This window comes from Xenopus laevis, chromosome 6L, assembly GCF_017654675.1.
Source record: "Xenopus laevis strain J_2021 chromosome 6L, Xenopus_laevis_v10.1, whole genome shotgun sequence".
NCBI classification, from domain to species: Eukaryota; Metazoa; Chordata; class Amphibia; order Anura; family Pipidae; genus Xenopus; species Xenopus laevis.
Genome location: NC_054381.1, coordinates 2,082,776 through 2,105,601, shown reverse-complemented (window position 1 = coordinate 2,105,601; position 22,826 = coordinate 2,082,776). Strand labels below are relative to the sequence as shown.

At 37.9% G+C, this 22,826-nt stretch overlaps 3 protein-coding genes across 5 annotated transcripts in view; all 3 read right to left on the bottom strand.

Moving 5' to 3' along the window:
* Window positions 1-22,826, bottom strand: part of LOC121394826 (zinc finger protein 239-like) — a 601,589-nt gene that overhangs the window by 560,317 nt on the left and 18,446 nt on the right. The gene's annotated exons all lie outside the window — the stretch shown is intronic.
* LOC108719503 lies at window positions 580-14,496 on the bottom strand. 2 transcript variants are annotated; one of them, XM_041566829.1, is made up of 4 exons: window positions 13,998-14,496; window positions 12,590-12,701; window positions 9,931-10,059; window positions 580-4,145 (listed from the first exon to the last, which is right to left on the bottom strand). In XM_041566829.1, the coding sequence occupies exons 3-4, from the start codon at window positions 10,049-10,051 to the stop codon at window positions 580-582; spliced, it is 3,687 nt and encodes a 1,228-aa protein (XP_041422763.1). In that variant the 5' UTR covers window positions 10,052-10,059; window positions 12,590-12,701; window positions 13,998-14,496. The 2 variants fall into 2 exon arrangements, with proteins under 2 accessions (XP_041422763.1, XP_018123878.2); XM_018268389.2 differs by lacking the exon at window positions 13,998-14,496 and having other exon boundaries at window positions 12,590-12,985.
* Window positions 17,315-21,461, bottom strand: LOC108719534 (gastrula zinc finger protein XlCGF26.1-like). 2 transcript variants are annotated; one of them, XM_041566929.1, is made up of 3 exons: window positions 20,990-21,461; window positions 17,886-19,783; window positions 17,315-17,801 (listed from the first exon to the last, which is right to left on the bottom strand). In XM_041566929.1, the coding sequence occupies exons 2-3, from the start codon at window positions 19,082-19,084 to the stop codon at window positions 17,411-17,413; spliced, it is 1,590 nt and encodes a 529-aa protein (XP_041422863.1). In that variant the 5' UTR covers window positions 19,085-19,783; window positions 20,990-21,461; the 3' UTR covers window positions 17,315-17,410. The 2 variants fall into 2 exon arrangements, with proteins under 2 accessions (XP_041422863.1, XP_018123938.1); XM_018268449.2 differs by having other exon boundaries at window positions 17,315-19,783; window positions 20,990-21,438.

Sequence of the window (22,826 nt, the reverse complement as noted above, 5' to 3'; positions counted from 1 at the left end):
GTAACGTGGCTGGGACCCGGTTGGAATAACAGTTATGTTCTGACGGGAGCCCAACAGTCCATGGGCTCCCGTTAGGTGCAGGTTGTAGGCAGCAGTTTGTGGGAAAATAAAGCAAAACAATCTGTAGAATGACGGCACTTACAATTTTAGTGATGTCACTTCCAGTTTACGTGGGGGCAGGTGGGTGCTTCAAGCCGGTAAGCAGGTCTGGATTTGCCTAACGTAGGTCTCTAACACATATCTGCTAGGATTCTATTTGGAGAATTATTTTGCATATTAATGCAGTCACTGGCCTAGGAGAGCTGGGAGAAAGGTTTTATTGAGCAGTATCACTTTAAGAACACAACCTAATGCGGCTGGAATACAGCTCCAAACTTGATTTTATGTTACAGCAGTGCTGTCCAACTGATCACTTGTAGAGGACCAATTATCACTCATGCCGCATGTTTAAGGACCAAATCTATCATTTTATCTTGATCTGGTGAGAAACTGTGAAAAAGATTGACATCATTCTGAGGGTTTAATTTTACTTTAAATCTTACAAATGTTGATTGTTTTGCGGTTTTTACTCGATTATATTTAACTTATCACACAATTGGTGTTGTGTTCACCCCCGACATAATGAGAATCCTGTGATGGCGGCAGCTCTTCTTTCTTCTCCGTCTTCTCAACTAGCTCAGCATCCATTCTCACTTCCCTCAGATATCTGATCCGGCTCCGATAACCAAGTTTGGCTTCTTGTTCCTCACTCTTTATCATCATGTCGATGTATTTGGTTATTGTCAGAAGTTTTGGTGTTTGGGCGATTTCCTGGAGGCGATTCAGACTATGAGAGGATCTCCCAATAAGTTCCATCACCACTACCTTTGCATCCACATACTCTTCACTCAGTTGTGCCAAAATGTTTTCCAAAGTCATGACTTCACCAGAAACTTGCTCATATTTATGTTTTAACTCATGGTAGGCCTTCTTTTCCTTTTTGTACACATAATCCCACCTGTACTTTTGATTGGAATGAAAATTCCAGAAGCATTTTCCAGGACAAACTGTACAGTAATTATTCTTCATGGAAGCACAATTCATCTTTTGATTATCATCTGCGATTGTACAGGGAGAGTGGCAAGTGAAGTGACATTGCTGGCAGTATGTTATAAAGTCCTTTTGTATCTCCTGTTTTATGGGTACAGCTATTTCAACTTCATATTCAAAGTTCTTATTTGCAGTCACAAGAGCTTTGTTCTGCTGTAAAGATGACTCTGTTTTATCTATTTCTTCTATTTTCACAAGTCCAGTCTTAATCTGTGGCTGCAGAGTCTGTAGATTCACCTCCAGCTGTTTCATTGTGCGCCTCAAGTTTTTGGTTTCCATTCTTCCTACCGAGGTAAAAAATGCCTCCATACTGGTCCAGAACATCTTGTCAAAACACAACTCACTTGACTGGTTTTTGGAAAACAGAGAATTATTGAATTTAAAGTGAATGGGGTCCCCGTCATTGCCCAATGGGAAAGGTATGTCGGTAGATTTAATGGCATCTAGAACTGGGGCTCTAAGCCCATCTGAGAAGTTAATGAGAATTCGTATGTTGTCTCTAATATCTTTTCCAAAAACTGAAAGGAAAGAATTAAAAATATATTTCTGGGAGGGAGTGAGACGAGTCAAATAGGACTGAACCACAAAGCACACGGCATCAATCTGGTCAATGCCATTGTCACATAGGAATGTCTCAATATCCTGTGTGATCTTTTTATCCTGCTCACCAAATCCTGGGGTGTCTATCAGGGTGAGGGAATAAGGAATTCTGTATTCTTCATTATGGTTAATGACATAGGCTGTGACATCAGACGTTTGGCTGTGAGCTTCAGACTGGTTAGTAACTTCATGAACAAGTTTGAACCGATAGTCATCTTCCCAGTCCACTCCCAGGATGTAGTTGCACATTCCATTGATAAGAGTGGTCTTTCCTGAGCCTACAGCCCCCACTAGTAATATCACTTTATTTTGGCCATAGAGTTTTCTTTTCCCTAGATTATATTTGCGATATTTAGTATTCCAAATATCAGTGTTCAACTGAAACACAGAAGGTGGTCCTTCTATTAGCTTAGAACTTCTTTTTAGAAACTGGTGTTTAATGCAAGAGGATTCTGTAAAAATTTCAATATCTTCACATGGAGCACTGGTCCCAAATGTGCCACAAACGGCTGACACACGAACTTTGTAGAGCGTCATTGGACTCAGTCCTTTGATAATAAAATCCTCTACTTTCCTGCCAGTTCTTGTATTAGACCAGCCCTGTGTTTGTGTAGCCTCCTTCCATTCCACTCTATATTCAGTCACCAACACTCCATTTCGAATTACAGATGGTTCCTTCCAGGACAGACTAATTGTATGTTGAATAGACACTGCTTTGATGTTCTTGGGAGGACCAGTGGGAAAAGTTGTTTTCCCTTTAGTAATTTCACTCACTGCACTGATTCCTGCTATACACTCTGCATTATATCTAAACTGATACCCTGTGTTGGGGTTCAATCCCATGATTGTCACATTTTGGTCAGTGCTATCTGTTCTAAGACCAGACCAACTCACTTCTCCATCCTGTTTGTATTCTATAAAGTAACCTGTTATGAACTCCTTCCCAAAATCATCAGGTCTCATGGTAATTTTTATACTTTCATGGGTCTTGCTACTGATACTTGGAGTTTTAGGTTTAGCTGGAGGTTCAAACATTGAGCTCACTAACATTCCAGCTTTATACAGATGAATGGAGATTCCTACATTGTGTGGGTCCCAGGTTGCTGATATAGCAAACCCAGTCTGTTCATTGTCTTTGTTGTTGCAGACAAGTTCCTGAAATGCTGCTGCATATTTTAAACCCTTCTTGGAGGCTTCTTCTTCTTTGAACCATGGGGTTTCCTTGCCACACACGTAGACATCATGAGATGGTTTATTTTGTTTTTTTTTGAGCCAAGAGACCATGTTTGGGAGACATGGAGCTTCTAACAAATTAAAATTGTAACAAATCAAATATTGGATCTTGGGATCAGACAGAACCGCTCGCATATTGTATTGAGATGACAGAACCATAACATTTGGAAACATTTGCAAGTAGGATTTGATAAAATCCATCTCTTGTAGCGTATTGCTGAGAAAATCTTCACTATGAGCCTTTCCAAATGGAGACTGTTCCCATCTGTCAATTATACGGGCAAGTTCAGCTTCTTCTAATGCTCCTCTGCGGACCAAAGGCAAGGTCTGTGCCAACTCCTTCTGAAATGTTGTTTTGTGTTTCTCCCACAGTTCTTTAAACTGAATAAATTGTTGCTTATAATCAGGGAATGTTATTGCAGTTAAATGATTTATCAGATCATTACATTGAATGTTTACTTCTGTCACATGTTCAATAATCTGTTCAGCCCTGTCTATGACATTCTCACTGATCTCCTGGACCAGTCTCTGAGCTTTCCTGTCCAATTTACTCAGCGGATACAACCAGACTCTCACCGGCACTGCCTTCTCCTCATTCTTTCCAAACAGCCGTGGAAGTTTAGTACAGATATCAATGGCATCTTTACACGTGACCCTTTTTGTATCAAATGCAAAGTCTCCATAAAAGGTACACGTAAACTTGTCCAGAATTTCTATTTCCTTTTCATTAACTTTTAAATCTTCCTCTCTTTGTTCAGCGGAAACTGTATGCAGTTTTGTGATTAGTTCATGGAGAGTATCATAAGCATTCTGAAGGTCCTCTGCTGTTGCACTTTCAGAATCAAGTACCAGAAAAGTCTGAGTCCCGTATACAATTCCAGTCACAACATGAGTAGCTGTTCCCTTATCAAACACATCACGGTAGGTCACATTCTTGATACCCAAGTGGTCCATACTCAGATGTTCAAACCTGGTGGTTCTAGAGTATTTGAGGGTGACTCTGGCTTGGTGTTTAGAGGTCTTGGTATCATTCAGGTAAGAAGCTGATCCACTAACATCTACCAGACCAGCAAGGAAACTGGCCTTTAGAGATGCAGAGATATTCATAGCTGAGAATTTGTCTGAGAGACAGTCGGACGGTATCATCTCAAATGAAATCTTCTCATTGTATGTTGTTGATACCATTTCTTTATTCAAATATTTCTGATTCCTCAAAGTGACCCCTGAAGGAGACAATGACAGGTTCATTTATTGAATTTAAACTTTAAATAGAAGTATGAATTATTTTGTGCTCTCATATTAAAATTACAGCCTGTTCAGCAGTTAGTGATGACTTAATCAATATATCATTGGATGAATATACAAAAAGATATCAACCAAAGCAGAGCAAGTGCTAAGCACACCTTTCAAACGCAAGATACCATGTACCAAAGGCGCTTGTGAGGGGACATGATTAGACTTTACAAGTACATTAGAGGACATTATAGACAAATAGCAGGGGACCTTTTTACCCATAAAGAGAATCACGTACCAGAGGCCTCCCCTTCAGACTAGAGGAAAAGAAGTTTCATTTAAAGGAACAGAGTAGGGGGTTCATCACAGTGAGGACAGTGAGGTTGGGGAATGCACTGCCGGGTGATGATTCAGTTAATGACTATAAGAGGGACTTGGATGATTTCTTGGACAGACATAATACAAAGGCTATTGTGATACTAAACTCTATAGTTAGTATAGATATGGGTATATATCATTTATGTGACAGTAGGGAGGGGTGTGTGTATGGGGCTGGGTTTTCATTTGGAGGGGTTGAACTTGATGGACTTTGTCTTTTTTCAACCCAATTTAACTATGTAACTATGTAACTATGGATGTGGCCAAATATATGTCCTTTTGTATCTACAAAGTGCTAATAAGTCTTCCTCAGTGGGAACAGCTACCTGTAGTTTATGGTGCTGTGAACTGGTAAAGGCATAGTAACATGGTGTCATGTACAGGGCTGCCATCAGAAATCGTAGGGCCCGTATGAAAAAAATTCCTAGGCCCCCTGGGATGCGCCCACCCCACAGGTCCATCCTCCACCACACACACAAAAAAACATTGGTGGCTATGGTTCCCACATGTTAATAAAAAAAATAAAACAAATATTGGTGGTCAGGGCCCCCCATTAAAAAATATTGGTGGCTAGGACCCCACATGGGGAATAAAATGGTGGCCAGGGCCCCCCACGTTGTAAGAAAATTGGTGGCCAGGGCCCTACCACACAACAGGGACCACAAAGGGTTACCTTTAGGGGGCCCTGCCATGTTACACTTACTTCATTAGTGGGGCCCACCTGCTGTCAGTGAGCTGCCAACTACAGAAGGGAGGAGGGGAGCACAGGTGGCTGCATCTTCTTCCAGTGACAGCATTTTCTTCCCTTATTGGTCACAGAATTTCAAGTCCTGGTAAAGCTGCATGGTGATTGGATGAGCTGGAGGAGAAGTTCAAACCTCAGCTATCCAATCCCTGAGCAGCTCAACCGGGACTTAAACTCAGTGACCAATAAGGGGAAGTAATGGACAGAAGATACCTCCCCTTGTGCTCCCGCCCTGCCTTCCCAAAGTCAGCAGCTCTCAGAAAGCAGGGGGGCCCGGCTAATCAAGAAAGTCTGGCGTGGCCTGGCCCCCGTTACCCTCGGGCCCCCTACAACTGTCCCCCCCCCTGATGGCTGCCCTGGTCATGTATGAGCTGAGACATCTGGGAATGAGAGATTTCCTATTTTAAAGAACAGGAAGGGAGTGGTCTAGACAATTCAACCTATGTAGAGAAAGCAGACCTCAAATTGCCTTTCCCCATAACTGATCCCTTCCATTCCCTTTATCAGCTTAGTCGCTCTTCTCTGTACTTTCTCTATTTCATTACTGTCCTCCCCTTATATATTTATACATAGTGATCATATCCCCTTATATATTTATATATAGTGATCATATCCCTTTATATATAGTGATCATATCCCCCTTATATATTTATATATAGTGACCATATCCCCTTATATATTTATATATAGTGATCATATCCCCCTTATATATTTATATATAGTGATCATATCCCCTTTTATATTTATAAATAGTGATCATACCCCCTTATATATTTACATACAGTGATCATATCCCCCTTATATATTTATATATAGTGATCATATCCCCTTATATATTTATATATAGTGATCATACCCCCTTATATATTTACATATAGTGATCATATCCCCCTTATATATTTACATATAGTGATCATATCCCCCTTATATATTTACATATAGTGATCATATCCCTTATATATTTATATATATATAGTGATCATATCCCCTTATATATTTATAAACAGTGATCATATCCCCTTAATATTTATATATATAGTGATCATATCCTCTTATATATTATATATAGTGATCATATCCCCTTATATATTTATATATAGTGATCATATCCCCTTATATATTTATATATAGTGATCATATCCCCTATATATTATATATAGTGATCATATCCCCTTATTTATTTATAAATAGTGATCATATCCCCCTTATTTATTTTATATATAGTGATCATATCCCCCTTATATATTTATAGATAGTGATCATATCCCCTTATATATTTATATATAGTGACCATATCCCCTTATATGTTATATATAGTGATCATTTCCCTTTAATATATATATATATATATATATATATATATATATATATATATATATATAGTGATCATAGCCCCCTTATATATTTATATATAGTGACCATATCCCCTTATATATTTATATATAGTGATCATATCCCCTTATATATTATATATATATTATATAGTGATCATATCCCCTTATATATTATTAAACAGTGATCATATCCCCTTATATATTTATATATATATTAGTGATCATATCCTCTTATATATTTATATATAGTGATCATATCCCCTTATATATTTATATATAGTGATCATATCCCCTTATATATTTATATATAGTGATCATATCCCCCTTATATATTTATATATAGTGATCATATCCCCTTATTTATGTTATAAATAGTGATCATATCCCCTTATTTATTTATATATAGTGATCATATTCCCCTTATATATTTATAGATAGTGATCATATCCCCTTATATATTTATATATAGTGACCATATCCCCTTATTATGTTTATATATAGTGATCATTTCCCTTTATATATATATATATATATATATATATAGTGATCATAGCCCCCTTATATATTTATATATAGTGACCATATCCCCTTATATATTTATATATAGTGATCATATCCCCTTATATATTTATATGTAGTGATCATATCCCCTTATATATTTATATATAGTGATCATATCCCTTTATATATAGTGACATACCCTTATATATTATATATAGTGATCAATCCCCTTATATATTATATATAGTGATCATATCCCCTTATATATTTATATAGTGATCATATCCCCATATCCCCCTTATATATTTATATATAGTGATATCCCCTTATATATTTATATATAGTGATCATATCCCTTATATATGATCATATCCCCTTATTTATTTATATATAGTGATCATATCCCCCTTATATATTTATACATAGTGATCATATCCTTATATATTTATACATAGTGATCATATCCCCTTATATATTTATATATAGTGATCATATCCCTTATAATTAATATATAGAGATCATATCCCCTTATATATTTATATATATAGTGACCATATCCTTATATATATATAAGTGTCATATCCCTTATATAATTATATATAGTGATCATATCCCCTTATATATTTATATAAGTGATCATATCCCCTTATATATTTATTATAGTATCATTTCCCTTTATATATTATATATATATAGTGATCATATCCCCTTATATATTTATATATAGTGACCATATCCCCTTATATATTTATATATAGTGATCATATCCCCTTATATATTTATATATAGTGATCATATCCCCTTATATATTTATATATAGTGATCATATCCCTTTATATATAGTGATCATATCCCCCTTATATATTTATATATAGTGACCATATCCCCTTATATATTTATATATAGTGATCATATCCCCTTATATATTAATATATAGTGATCATATCCCCCTTATATATTTATATATAGTGATCATATCCCCTTATATATTTATACATAGTGATCATATCCCCTTATATATTTATATATAGTGATCATATCCCCCTTATATATTTATATATAGTGATCATATCCCTTTATTTATTTATATATAGTGATCATATCCCCCTTATTTATTTATATATAGTGATCATATCCCCCTTATATATTTATACATAGTGATCATATCCCCTTATATATTTATACATAGTGATCATATCCCCTTATATATTTATATATAGTGATCATATCCCTTTATTTATTTATATATAGTTGATCATATCCCCTTATTTATTATATATAGTGATCATATCCCCCTTATATATTTATACATAGTGATCATATCCCCTTATATATTTATACATAGTGATCATATCCCCTTATATATTTATATATAGTGATCATATCCCTTTATATATTAATATATAGTGATCATATCCCCTTATATATTTATATATAGTGATCAAATCCCCTTATATATTTATATAGTGACCATATCCCCTTATATGTTTATATATAGTGATCATATCCCCTTATATAATATATATAGTGATCATTTCCCTTTATATATATATAGTGATCATTTCCCTTTATATATATATAGTGATCATATCCCCCTTATATATTTATATATAGTGACCATATCCCCTTATATATTGTGATCATATCCCTTTATATTTAGTGATCATATCCCCCTTATATATTTATATATAGTGACCATATCCCCTTATATATTTATATATAGTGATCATATCCCCTTATATATTTATACATAGTGATCATATCCCCTTATATATTTATATATAGTGATCATATCCCCCTTATATATTTATATATAGTGATCATATCCCCCTTATATATTTATATATAGTGACCATATCCCCTTATATATTTATATATAGTGATCATATCCCCTTATATATTAATATATAGTGATCTTATCCACCTTATATATTTATATATAGTGATCATATCCCCTTATATATTTATATATAGTGATCATATCCCCCTTATATATTTATATATAGTGACCATATCCCCTTATATATTTATATATAGTGATCATATCCTCTTATATATTTATATATAGTGATCATATCCCCTTATATATTTATATATAGTGATCATATCCCCTTAAATATTTACATCTTGTTCAAGCACTGGAACCCAAAACTGTAGTAGTATATAGTAGCATAGTAGTATTATGGTATAGTAGTATATATAGTAGATGGGACCTCAGCAGTGCTTTGTTAAGGAGGAAATGATTCTCTCCTTCCACAAATCTATATCCATGTTAATACAAGATATTACCATATTATATCTTGTCATATTAAAGGAACAGTTCAGTGTGAAAATATAAACTGGGTAAAACGGCTGTGCAAAATAAAAAATGTATCTAATATAGTTAGTTAGGCAAAAATGTAATGTATAAAGGCTGGAGTGAGTTAGTCAGTAACTATAAGGGGAGCCACATGGGACATTTCTGTTCAGTGAGTTTGTAATTGATCCTCAGTATTCAGCTCAGATTCAAATGCAACAGTTATGACCCATGTGGCCCCTTCAAGTCTCTGATTGGTTACTGGCTGGTAACCAATCAGTGGAAAGCAAGAGAGTTGAAAAGCAGGAAGTAGTGTTCTGGCTATTATGTTACACATCCACTCACTCCAGCCTTTATACATTACATTTTTGCCTAACTAACTATATTAGAAACACTTTTTATTTTGCACAGACTATTTATTTACCCATTTTTTATTTTCACACTGAACTGTTCCTTTAAGGGTACAGGTTGTGTAAATCTGAAGTGCATGACATCACTTGTACTGTTTGTATAGTAATTACCTGGAACGAGTTTGTCATTGCAGATATCATAGAGCATCCCCAGAGAGAACTGATGCCCTAGAGCTGCTACTTCTATAGTGACATCATCTTCTTTATCTGAAGATAAGTTATAGCTCATCATCTTCTCACCTAAAATAGTAATATACATTTGTGAATCTAATTCAAAGCAATGTACATTTCTACAACATGGTTAATTCCCTATATATGAAAGAACGATTTTCAATAAATGCTACTATCCAAGACCCCAGAAAGGAAGGTGAAATGATCATCTACTTGAGTATATTAGGAAGGGGTGGGGGGGAGTTGCTTTGACTCACATTCATCCTTTCCATATGCCAAAGGTTTTTATATTTTAATTAAGGCTTCCATATTGGTCCAATAGTTGTTTCAAACGATTACACTATTAAACCTGCTGCAATCTAACTGAAACTAAAGGTAACAGAGTCACCCACATAGATTGTAAACTCTATGGCCTCCTTCCTACTGTCTCTCTTACCACATGGTACTTAATCTATAGTATCTGTATTTACATATTTATTAAGTTACTTATGCCCCCTGTGTGTACTTTTATACATTGTAATATTGTACATCCCATCCCTGCAGTGCAGTCCTAATTCTAGTAATACAACTAATGATGCCTGGTTCTCACATGAGGAAATTCAAAAGAGACTAGAACATGTTAAGATAAACAAAGGTCCGGGGCCAGATGGTATTCATCCCAGGGTCACTGGACTTCATAGCAAATAACAATACTATGAGTGTGTGCCAGCATGGTTTTATGCATAATAGAACTTTAGAAGAAGAAGGTAAGTAGAGACCTTGATTCTGGGATGGCAGTGGATGTGATCCTCTTAGACTTTGCTAAAGCATTTGATACAGTGCCACACAGAAGGTTACTGGTTAAATGAAGGAATGTTGGCCTGGAACATAGTATTTGTACCTGGATAGAGAACTGGCTAAAAGATAGACTACAAAGAGTGGTGGTAAATGGAACATTTTCTAATTGGACCAGTGTTGTTAGTGGAGTACCGCAGGGCTCTGTACTAGGTCCCTTGCTTTTCAACTTGTTTATTAATGACCTGGAGGTGCCATTGAAAGTACTGTTTCTATTTTTGCAGATGAGACTAAATTGTGCAGAACTATAGGTTCCATGCAGGATGCTGACACTTTGCACAGTGATTTGTAAGTTATACACTTAGGGGCAGATTTACATAGGGTCGAATATCGAGGGTTAATTAACCCTCGATATTTGACTGCCGAATGTAAATCCTTCGAATATCGAAGTCGAAGGATTTACCGCAATTCCTATGATCGAACCATCAAAGGAAAAATTGTTCGATCAGACGATTTAATTCTTTCGAATCGAACGATTGGAAGGATTTTAATCCATCGATTGAAGGAAGGTTTTATTTGCCGTAGTAGGGGGTCGAAGTATTTTTTAAAGAGACAGTACTTCGACTATCGAATAGTCGAACGATTTTTAGTTCGAATCATTCATTTCAAAGTCGTAGTCAATGGTCGAAGTAGCCATATTCGACCATTCGAAATTCGAAGTATTTTTTCTTCTATTTCTTCACTCGAGCTAAGTAAATGGGCCCCTAAATGGCAGTGTGTTGGGAGTTTCCTTAAATGAGAAGGATCTAGGGGTCTTTGTAGATAACAAGTTGTCTAATTCTGGGCAGTGTCATTCTGTGGCTACTAAAGCAAATAAAGTTCTTGTATAAAAAAGGGCATTGACTCAAGGGATGAAACATAATTATGTCTCTTTATAGGTCCCTGGTGAGGCCTCATCTGGAGTATGGGGGCAGTTTTGGGCTCCAGTTCTGGGGTGTTAAACATGAAGTTGGCACTAGTATACTGTTAAGTGCTATGGGGGGCATTTAATCACGAAGTTGGCACTGCATTTAGTGGCACGGTCGTTACATACTGCTTTGTGTATTGGCATTAAAACCAGGGGTTGGGCAAGTGGTGATGGGCAAAGCTTATTATGACAGTGGGCATGGATGATAATTGTGGATGTGGCTTATTTTTTAGTGTAGCCCGTTATCCAAGCACTGGATGCAACTAAACAAAGTATAGGTCCTTCAGCTGTTCTCACCTCTTAGTCCAGGTAGTAGTTCTTTAGGAGATGGCATTGTGTACTATTTAAACATGTTTCTTTCCCTCTCATTTTCAAGCACAAGAAACAGACTATGGATCAATTTTCTAGACACAAAAGAGGGAAAGAGATGGTGTCTCTGTATTCCTTATGTGTGTGTGTGTGTGTGTGTGTGTGTGTGTGTGTGTGTGTATATATATATATATAGATAGATAGATAGATAGATAGATAGATATCAGGATATCAGAACACCACACTCCATATTAAAACGTAATACATAAAGGAGAAGTGAAACATTGGTTTACATGCACTAAATACAAATTATAACATGAGCAGTTCCTGAGTGTTGTTTTTCTTTCCCTTTACCAACACTCAAGACTTTCGTGTCCAAATTGTCCACACTCAGTGTGATAATTACAAACTTCTGGTCTTTGTTCAGTACAAGTATGGGATGCATTATCCGGAAACCCGTTATCCAGAAATGTCAGAATTATGGAATGGCAGTCTCCCATACACTCCATTTTAATCAAATAATTCCAATGGGTAATAGTAAAACAGTACCTTTTAGTAAATAATCCCCTTAATGTGAAAGCTGTTCTCTCACCACTTGATGTCACCGTTGGGCAAGTGAAGTGAACATTCAAAAAGTGAAAAAGTCCATTGGAGATAAGACCTGTAAGTAAATACAAAATGCACACTTAGGGGCCAATTTACTAAAACGTTTTTTTTTTTAAAATTTTTCTAGAAAACATCAGAGCAACAAATGTAACGACAGTTGAAGGGGGAATAGTAACCTCAGCAAATTCATATAAGAACTTGTCAATCAATCAACCCCAATAAACGGAATCCAGGTCACTGATCCATCAAGGTAACATTAGGGGGGCAGATTTATCAAGGGTCGAATTTCAAACGTAGAATATCGAAGTCGAAGTTTCTTTCATCGAATTTGGCCGTTTTGCGGTTGAAGTAAAATCATTCGATTGAACGATGAAATCCTTTGACTTTAAGAAAAATGCTCTAGAAGGTCCCCATAGGCTAACATAGCAATTCGGCAGGTTTAAGATGGCGAAGTATTGAAGTCAAACGATGGTTTGAAGTACCCAAAAAATAACTTCGAAATTTGAACTTTTTTACTTCGAAAATTCCCTTGAATTCACTTCGACCCTTGATAAATCCTCTGAAAGTAGTTTCAGAAGAAAGAGGCATAAGAAATAAATGAATTTAAACCCTGTGGGCTGAGTGTGTCCAATCGATGGATTTATTTCAAATGAATAAGGAGTCGATCACAGTCACAACCCCGGTGAGGTTGAGGGATATGTATATATATATATATATATATATATATATATATATATTATATATATATATATATATATATATATATATATATACATACAGACTTACACATATACATATATACACACACCTATACAGTCCTATCTATAAAATCATATATATATATATATATATATATATATATATATATATATATATATATGATTTTATAGATAGGACTGTATATATATATATATATATATACACACACACACACACACACATATAGGTATTGGATCTATTATCTGGAAACCTATTATACAGAAAGCTCTGAAATACAGGATGTCTCCCACAAACTCCATTTTATCCAAATAATCCACATTTTTAAAAGCTGATTTCCTTTTTCTGTGTAATAATAAAACAGTCGCTTGTACTTGATCCCAACTAAGATATAATTAATCCTTATTGGAAGCAGAACCAGCCTATTGGCTTTATTTAATTTTTATATGATTTTCTAATAGACTTACGGTATGAAGATCCAAATTACAAAAAGATCTGTTATCCAGAAAACCCAAAGCGTTGTGGATAACAGGTCCCATACCTGTATATATAGTAATAAGAAGAGTAGTTCTTGCTGGATCAGTAATAAAACAGGCCACATTTAGATTTAGATAAAACAGAGATTTATTGATACTTAGCACAGAAGCTGACGGACTCCCCCAATCAGACTCAGCAGCGACCCCAACAGAACCAGCACTTTCCAGTCCAGGCAGAAGTCAGGGGGCCGACCCCCAGGAAGAGCTTTATATGTGATTATTAAACCGGATATCTACTCCCACCTACTCACTGAGTATATGGTTAAATCAAACAATGTGGTTTTGTTATATCCTGTAATAACAAATCATTCAGCGCCATCTTTAAGGTGTAGTTTTAATCTCATTTTCCCTATACACATACCTATGTACTTCTATCTATACATATCACATACATGTTGTACACGGGACATATATAAGGTGCATCTGTATAGACAATAGGATTGATACCCCAATACTCAAACAAAAACTCCTGCCCTCCAGTTTTACCTATTCCAATACCCCTTGTCCATTATTTCATTGGAGTTTCCCTTCTCCTTCTGTGGGATTTGGAACTGCCTTTTTGTTATTCTCCTTTCATAGAAGGGTTTGTTGTGTTGTGGCTACACAGCAGCTTGTTTATTAAGCGTAGGACTGGCCAGATATGGGATGACTTTGACGTAGTTGGCCAGCTTAAATATATTGCAATATATGGACAAACAATCCCTGTTTTGTTTAAAGGGTAAGGCATTTTTTAGTAGCAGTATGCACAAAATGTCTCTGTCTTAAATATATTGATAATGGGTTGAGTGCAGAGGACTCTTGTATGTGTCTATATGTAATTTGTGGTCACAGCCTCATTGCACCCCCGCCTAATGTTTTTAAAAAATAGTGGTGAGCACAACTTTCCCTTGTTTGTTATAGTTATACAAGAGCAGTGACCAGCTCTATGTTGTAGCTCCCACCCTTCCCAGCTATAGTCAGGTGATCCCACTGGTGTCTAATAAAAGGGCAGCCAAGTATGGAGGTTTACTTTGAAAGCAGCAAGTTAAGTTGCAGGTAAAACCTAGTCCCTTTGTAAAATGTATAATGAAGCAATAGAATTCTTAATGAATCAGATGAAAATTAAGCGTAGGACTGGCCAGATATGGGATGACTTTGACGTAGTTGGCCAGCTTAAATATATTGCAATATATGGACAAACAATCCCTGTTTTGTTTAAAGGGTAAGGCATTTTTTAGTAGCAGTATGCACAAAATGTCTCTGTCTTAAATATATTGATAATGGGTTGAGTGCAGAGGACTCTTGTATGTGTCTATAGTAGTACTTATCTGTTATCTACTGTGTATCCTGTGCTTGAATGGCTGCCCCCATGGCTACACAGCAGCTTGTTTATATAAACTATAGTAGTACTTATCTGTTATCTACTGTGTATCCTGTGCTTGAATGGCTGCCCCCATGGCTACACAGCAGCTTGTTTATATAAACTTTAGTAGTACTTATCTGTTATCTACTGTGTATCCTGTGCTTGGATGGCTGCCCCCATGTCTACACAGCAGCTTGTTTATATAAACTATAGTAGTACTTATCTGTTATCTACTGTGTATCCTGTGCTTGAATGGCTGCCCCCATGGCTACACAGCAGCTTGTTTATATAAACTATAGTAGTACTTATCCGTTATCTACTGTGTATCCTGTGCTTGAATGGCTGCCCCCATGGCTACACAGCAGCTTGTTTATATAATCTATAGTAGTACTTATCTGTTATCTACTGTGTATCCTGTGCTTGAATGGCTGCCCCCATGGCTACACAGCAGCTTGTTTATATAAACTATAGTAGTACTTATCTGTTATCTACTGTGTGTCCTGTGCTTGAATGGCTGCCCCCATGGCTACACAGCAGCTTGTTTATATAAACTATAGTAGTACTTATCTGTTATCTACTGTGTATCCTGTGCTTGAATGGCTGCCCCCATGGCTACACAGCAGCTTGTTTATATAAACTATAGTAGTACTGATCTGTTCTCTACTCTGTATCCTGTGCTTGAATGGCTGCCCCCATGGCTACACAGCAGCTTGTTTATATAAACTATAGTAGTACTTATCTGTTATCTACTGTGTATCCTGTGCTTGAATGGCTGCCCCCATGGCTACACAGCAGCTTGTTTATATAAACTATAGTAGTACTTATCTGTTATCTACTGTGTGTCCTGTGCTTGAATGGCTGCCCCCATGGCTACACAGCAGCTTGTTTATATAAACTATAGTAGTACTTATCTGTTATCTACTGTGTATCCTGTGCTTGAATGGCTGCCCCCATGGCTACACAGCAGCTTGTTTATATAAACTATAGTAGTACTGATCTGTTCTCTACTCTGTATCCTGTGCTTGAATGGCTGCCCCCATGGCTACACAGCAGCTTGTTTATATAAACTATAGTAGTACTTATCTGTTATCTACTGTGTATCCTGTGCTTGAATGGCTGCCCCCATGGCTACACAGCAGCTTGTTTATATAAACTATAGTAGTACTTATCTGTTATCTACTGTGTATCCTGTGCTTGAATGGCTGCCCCCATGGCTACACAGCAGCTTGTTTATATAAACTATAGTAGTACTGATCTGTTCTCTACTCTGTATCCTGTGCTTGAATGGCTGCCCCCATGGCTACACAGCAGCTTGTTTATATAAACTATAGTAGTACTTATCTGTTATCTACTGTGTATCCTGTGCTTGAATGGCTGCCCCCATGGCTACACAGCAGCTTGTTTATATAAACTATAGTAGTACTTATCTGTTATCTACTGTGTATCCTGTGCTTGAATGGCTGCCCCCATGGCTACACAGCCAACAATGTCAACAATGTTTCAGACAATTGGCCAGTTTATTAGATAAGAATTTGACTTCTACATTTATCGGAGAGATCGGCATGGAGTTCTCACAGTACGCAGGATCTTTATTTGGTTTGGGGATGGGGGGAATTTGAGCTGTTTGCGAATTCCTACCAAAAAGATCTCCTTCTGATATACTTCAACTCTATAGGTGGCTAATATAACTGAAAACTTTTTATTATGAAGCCTGGAAAATCCACTAGGGCTAGGAGTTTTGGATAGTTTTATTGTTTCATTCCTGAGTTTTGGATGATTTCATTCCATTGATGGGCTTCTTCTTGAGAGATCTGTATATCCCATAAGTCTGCTTGTGACAGAGACAAAATCGGGAATTGAATGGAAAACTCTCTTAGGGTTTATTTCCTAGCTGGCATGTACCCAGGTTTGTTGGCCATGATATATAGTGTTTCTGTACCTGCCAGTGAAGGGAAGCGGCTGCTTCTATAGAGGTTCCGATCAGGCCAAGACCAGTTGGACATCTAATTTAGTCTCATCTACTACGTGACTGCATTACAGTGTGAGTATCAAAGATGAAATAATACTCCCAAATTCAAGTTGTTAACGACAGAATTTTATTCCAGCACGTGCCACCTGGTGACCCACCATTTATAAAAAACGTTTCCTCAAAATCTACTTGGGAAAGTTTTATTGTTTGTGGCTGTGAAGATGAATAAGGAGACATTTCTTATCCCTGTAGCTTTTGCCACAGTCAGTACAGACAAAGGGTTTCTCTCCCGTGTGACTCCGCAGATGAGTGAGAAGACTACGTCTCATACTGTAACATTTCCCACACTCGTTACAGACAAAAGGTTTCTCTCCCGTGTGACTCCTCAGATGAGTGAGAAGACTACGTCTCATACTGTAACATTTCCCACACTCGTTACAGACAAAGGGTTTCTCTCCCGTGTGACTCCGCAGATGAGTGAGAAGACTACGTCTCATACTGTAACATTTCCCACACTCGTTACAGACAAAGGGTTTCTCTCCCGTGTGACTCCTCAGATGAGTGAGAAGACTACGTCTCATACTGTAACATTTCCCACACTCGTTACAGACAAAGGGTTTCTCTCCCGTGTGACTCCGCAGATGAGTGAGAAGACTACGTCTCATACTGTAACATTTCCCACACTCGTTACAGACAAAGGGTTTCTCTCCTTTGTGTGTATAATAATGATCATCACACTCACTTTTTGTCTTGAAGGTTTTCTTACATTCCGTACAGGCAAAAGGTCTTGCTCCGATGTGACTCGCAAGGTGACACTCAAGTTCTACTTTTCTCCTAAAACAAGCCCCACACTCAGGACAGGGGAATGGTTTCTCCCCTGTGTGAAACTGCAGATGAAGTCTGAGACCCTGCTTAACCCTGAAGGCCTCCCCACACTCAATACAGACAAATGGTTTCTCCCCTGTGTGACACTGAAGATGTTGCTTGAGACCCTGCCTAACCCTGAACGATTTCCCACACTCAGTACAGACAAAGGGTTTCTCCCCAGTGTGAGTTAACAGGTGATAATCAAGTGCATATTTCGACGTATACTGCTTCTCACACTCAGAACAAGTGAAAGGCTTAACCCCAGCATGAACTAAATAATGAATGTTGAGCCTAGTTTTGTACCTAAAGTGTTTCCCGCACTCTGTGCACTCAAATGGTTTCTCCCCAGTGTGGATCATTTGGTGCCTTAGAAGGTTCTTCTTTAATGGAAATGCTTTTCCACAGTCTGTGCACTCGAACGGCTTCTCCCCGGTGTGGACCATTTGGTGCCTTTCGAGGCTGCTCTTTTTTGGAAATGATTTGCCACACTCCGTGCATTGGAAAGTATTTCCTGTATGAACGTTAAGATGAGCCTTTAAATTTCTTTTACTGGCGTAGCGTTTGCCACACTCTGGGCAGAGAAAGGAGTTTACATGGGTGTGAACTTTCTGATGAGCAACTAGGTCTGATTTTCTCCTGTAACATTTCTCACACTCAGAACAAATGAATGGTTTCTCTCCTGTGTGAATTCGAAAATGATCATTTAGCTTACATTTAGCCTTAAAGCTTTTCCCACACTCACTACAGACAAAACGCTTCTCTCCTGAATGACTCCGCATGTGGGTGTTGAGTTGATTCTCATCTCTGTAGCTCTTCTCACATGTGTTACAGACAAACGGCTTCTCTTCTCCGTGAGTCTGAAGGTGAGCGTCAAGTTCACTCTTATCATTGTGCCCTGTTTCACACTTGGAGTCAAACGGATTCTCTTCTGTTTGAGCATCAACTTCAATTTTCATGTCGATTGTTTGAATCAAAATGATCCCCCTTTGTACAAAGGTCATTAACATATAGTTTCTCCTCTTTATGGATCTGCCGATGCCTGTGAAGATCTCGTTTCTACAAGAAACCTTAGTACATTGAGCACAAGTAAAAGGTTTTCTCCGAGTATGAGCCCAGCGGTGAGCTAAAAGGATCCTTCTGTTGGGACAAACATTTCCAACATTTGAAGACAGAAATCTTCTTGGTATGAATTTGCTGGTGGTTGAGAGGATTCCCTTTTTGAAAGAATTGTCTCTTACACTACAGATAAATGACTGCACTGGTCGTCACTCTTTAGAGAGCTCTCTATGGACCTCGCTATGGGCTGGTTTTGGACCTTGACATTGTGTTATGTGTTGGAGAATCTGTAATTATCATTGATTCGATGTGGGACATTGATTTGCATTAAACCTGGAGTCATATTTTAAAGGGTGAGATAGAAACCTCTGTTGCTTTTGTGTTCTCAGATCAGAGGTCTCTTCCATTGTTTGATGATCCATAACTAACCGACGTTGCTTTTCTAGTTGGTTCTTGTGCCATATGTACAGTAGTTAAATGACCCTCTGGTTGTGTTAGTTTGGGGTTGGTTAAGGTTCTTCTTAAGGTCTTCACTTCATTAAGTTGGTTCCTTCTGATCTTATTCATTGTTATGATCTTTGATCCATATGGAACCAAACAAAATGTTGCTGCCCTGAAAATCCTCTTCTTCTACTCGTCTGGTGAGTTTCCTAATAATATAGAATCACATAAACAATAATAAAAGTTAATAAGTACAATTACGGGGAAAAGGAATTGCTAATGCCTGAATCCTAGTAGTGTAAAGGATTATTGACAGTTTATCTATATCAGGGGAGCCCAAAAGTTAGATGGGGATCAACCAGGAGACCTTCAGCTGATGATCAGTAGATCTCAAGTCACTGTCAACAAACAACTTGTCTAAATCCTCCTGTTTCATGATTTTCATTCAGATATTTATTATGTAAAGGATACAGAAGAAACAGTTGTTTGTTAAATATATAGTGAATAAAGTAGCCCCTCTTGTAAAATATAAGGATATTAGAAGTTACCAAGGAGTTTCATGACCATATAAAAGTACGAGGCTGAAGGCCGAGTTATACAGGTCATGGAACTCCGAGGTGACTTCTAATATCCTCATATTTTGCAAATGGGGGTACTTTATTTATTATAATACACAAATTTCAGTGAGTCATGTGACAGAAATGACATCAGAACTCACCGTTTATAACTGATGACATCAGAACTCACCGTTTATAAGGATATAATTTACAGGATATTCATGGCTTTTGTGTATTATAGAAATATACAGTAAATTCTCTCATAAATCGATATAATATGTAAGTAATATTTTCCATGGAACAGAATGCTAACAATGCTATTATGGATGTACATCATAGTGGGACAAAATCACTCAAAGTAGACCTCACATTAGTAAAGTATGGGCTCTGCTGATCTACAGGGTGCAAATGTGGAGTACTTATGGGGCAGGGCAATTATACACAGGGGCAGGGCAGTTATATATGGGGCAGGGCAGTTATATACAGGGGCAGGGCCGTTATAAACAGGGGCAGTTATATACAGGGGCAGTTATATACAGGGGCAGTTATATACAGGGGCAGGGGCAGTTATATACAAGGGCAGGGCCGTTATATACAGGGGCAGTTATATATAGGGTCAGTTATATACAGGGTTATTTATATACAGGGGCCATTATATACAGGGGCAGGGCAGTTATATACAGGGGCAGGGCCGTTATATACAGGGGCAGTTATATACAGGGCCAGGGTCATCATATACAGGGGCCGTTATATACAGGGTAGTTATATACAGGGGCCGTTATATACAGGGCAGTTATATACAGGGGCAGTGCTATTATATACAGGTGCTGTACAATAGACAGATTGATTCTTTCTTACCCAGAAGTCACCTTGTCACAGAACATTCCAATTTCCACTGTCACAGGGATTCAATCAATTCTTCTCTGTGTGAGACAAAGGTTTAGGCGTCAGTGTTACCAGTAGCCAAACTATTCCCTTATTTACCCCCTTCTCTCCTTCCTAAACTCCACTACCCCTGCTCTCCCAACAGCTCCATTTATACAGTCAATGCCTTTCCCTTATCTGTTTCCCTCAGGCAAGTGGTACAGTCCCAGGGTGAGTCCATGTTCAGCCGCTGAGCAAGCCCCGCCCCCTCCCTCTCCTCAGAGTCAGACACAGAGACTGAGGGAGGGAATGAGTGTCAGTCTCAGGGACATGAGAAGAGAGGAGGGCGGTTATTTAGTAACAGAGAGACATTGGGGCATTGACTTCTTCTTATTGTCGCACATTATTCCTTAAAAAGACACTGCCAGTAAATAACAGGGGACTCGTCTCAACGGAACTCAGAGAAACAACAACAAACAGGCCAACGGTCCACTCTCACATACTGACTTCATATTAACTGTCCATGAACATGTCAGACAATGAGAAACAGTAACTGAATGGCCCTCCATAGCCTGTCCTCCCAGCAGGGAACATGTGCAGTTCAACTAGACCATCCCATACACTCAGACTACAATGTTACACTCACACATTAAATACACTGAACACGTCTTTGCTAATGATACTTGATGTGTGAGACAATATAATCAATATTAGATATACAGAAATACTTCCGCACTCACAGAGACTTCCTCAGACACAAATGTGGTTTATTTACACAAGTTCTATGTTTGGAGAACAAACTCTGCTGAATTCTATAAAAAATAATAATAATAATAATAATAATAATCCCACAGGAGCAGCACTCACTTAACAAGAAGTCGGCTTGCTGGGGGCAAATAAAAGTATCCATACAATGAACCAGTTCAGCAGGATCAGTGGCAATCATTTATTATGTAAGAATAATTTCCAACGCTTCAATTGCTACATTGTTATCTTCCTCAGGAAAAGATGTTTCATGTAGTCCTTTTATTCCTTGTAATTGAAGGGACCCTTAGAGTTAATGTGCCCCTATGGCTTTAAATCCCTACACTTCCTGATCTCCCTGGTTCCTGGGCAGATGCCCATGTAGCTAGTTGTAATTTACATATCCCAGTTATTGGCCAAGAGGTGCTGTGATCACTTCCTGTCACACTTTGGTATAGTGAGTGAGAAGGGGTGGAGCTTCTTCTTTGGCTTCTGGTTGCTGACCCAGCTGGATGTTCCAGGGAGCCTGGGTACAACAAGGCCCAGTAAAGCCAGTTTGCCCTAGAGGGACCAGTACCTCTAGAGAGATAAGTTGGGGAGCAGGGACCCCATGAATGAGGCCAGCTAGAGATAGGTTACTAGCTGTAATTGGAGTCTCTAGGAGAGTAATATAGGTAGGGTAAGTAGTAAGAGCAGCTTGGCTCCAACTAGGAGGGATACAAGGAGGTAGCTCTCCCCTCAGGCAAGCCTGTAGTATAGGGACACAGACTAATAGGGAATTAGGGCTAGTGAGTTCCCTGATCCAACATGTGGGATCCAGGTGAGGCTGCTGAGATCCTGAGTGTGCTGTCTGTGAGGGACATGTTGTAGTCATGTTGTGATTATCTGCTGGGGCCTCTGGGAAACCTGTTGATCATTTGTCTTGGACAAATAAACTCTTCTATTTGTGTTGCAAGAACCTCATGAGAGAGTGGAAGAGAGAGACAGAGAGAGAGAGAGAGACAGAGACAGAGAGCCTACCTAGGTAAGTACAACTTTTTTTCTGGCCTGGCACAATGGGTACATATACATATAAACAGGACCTGGG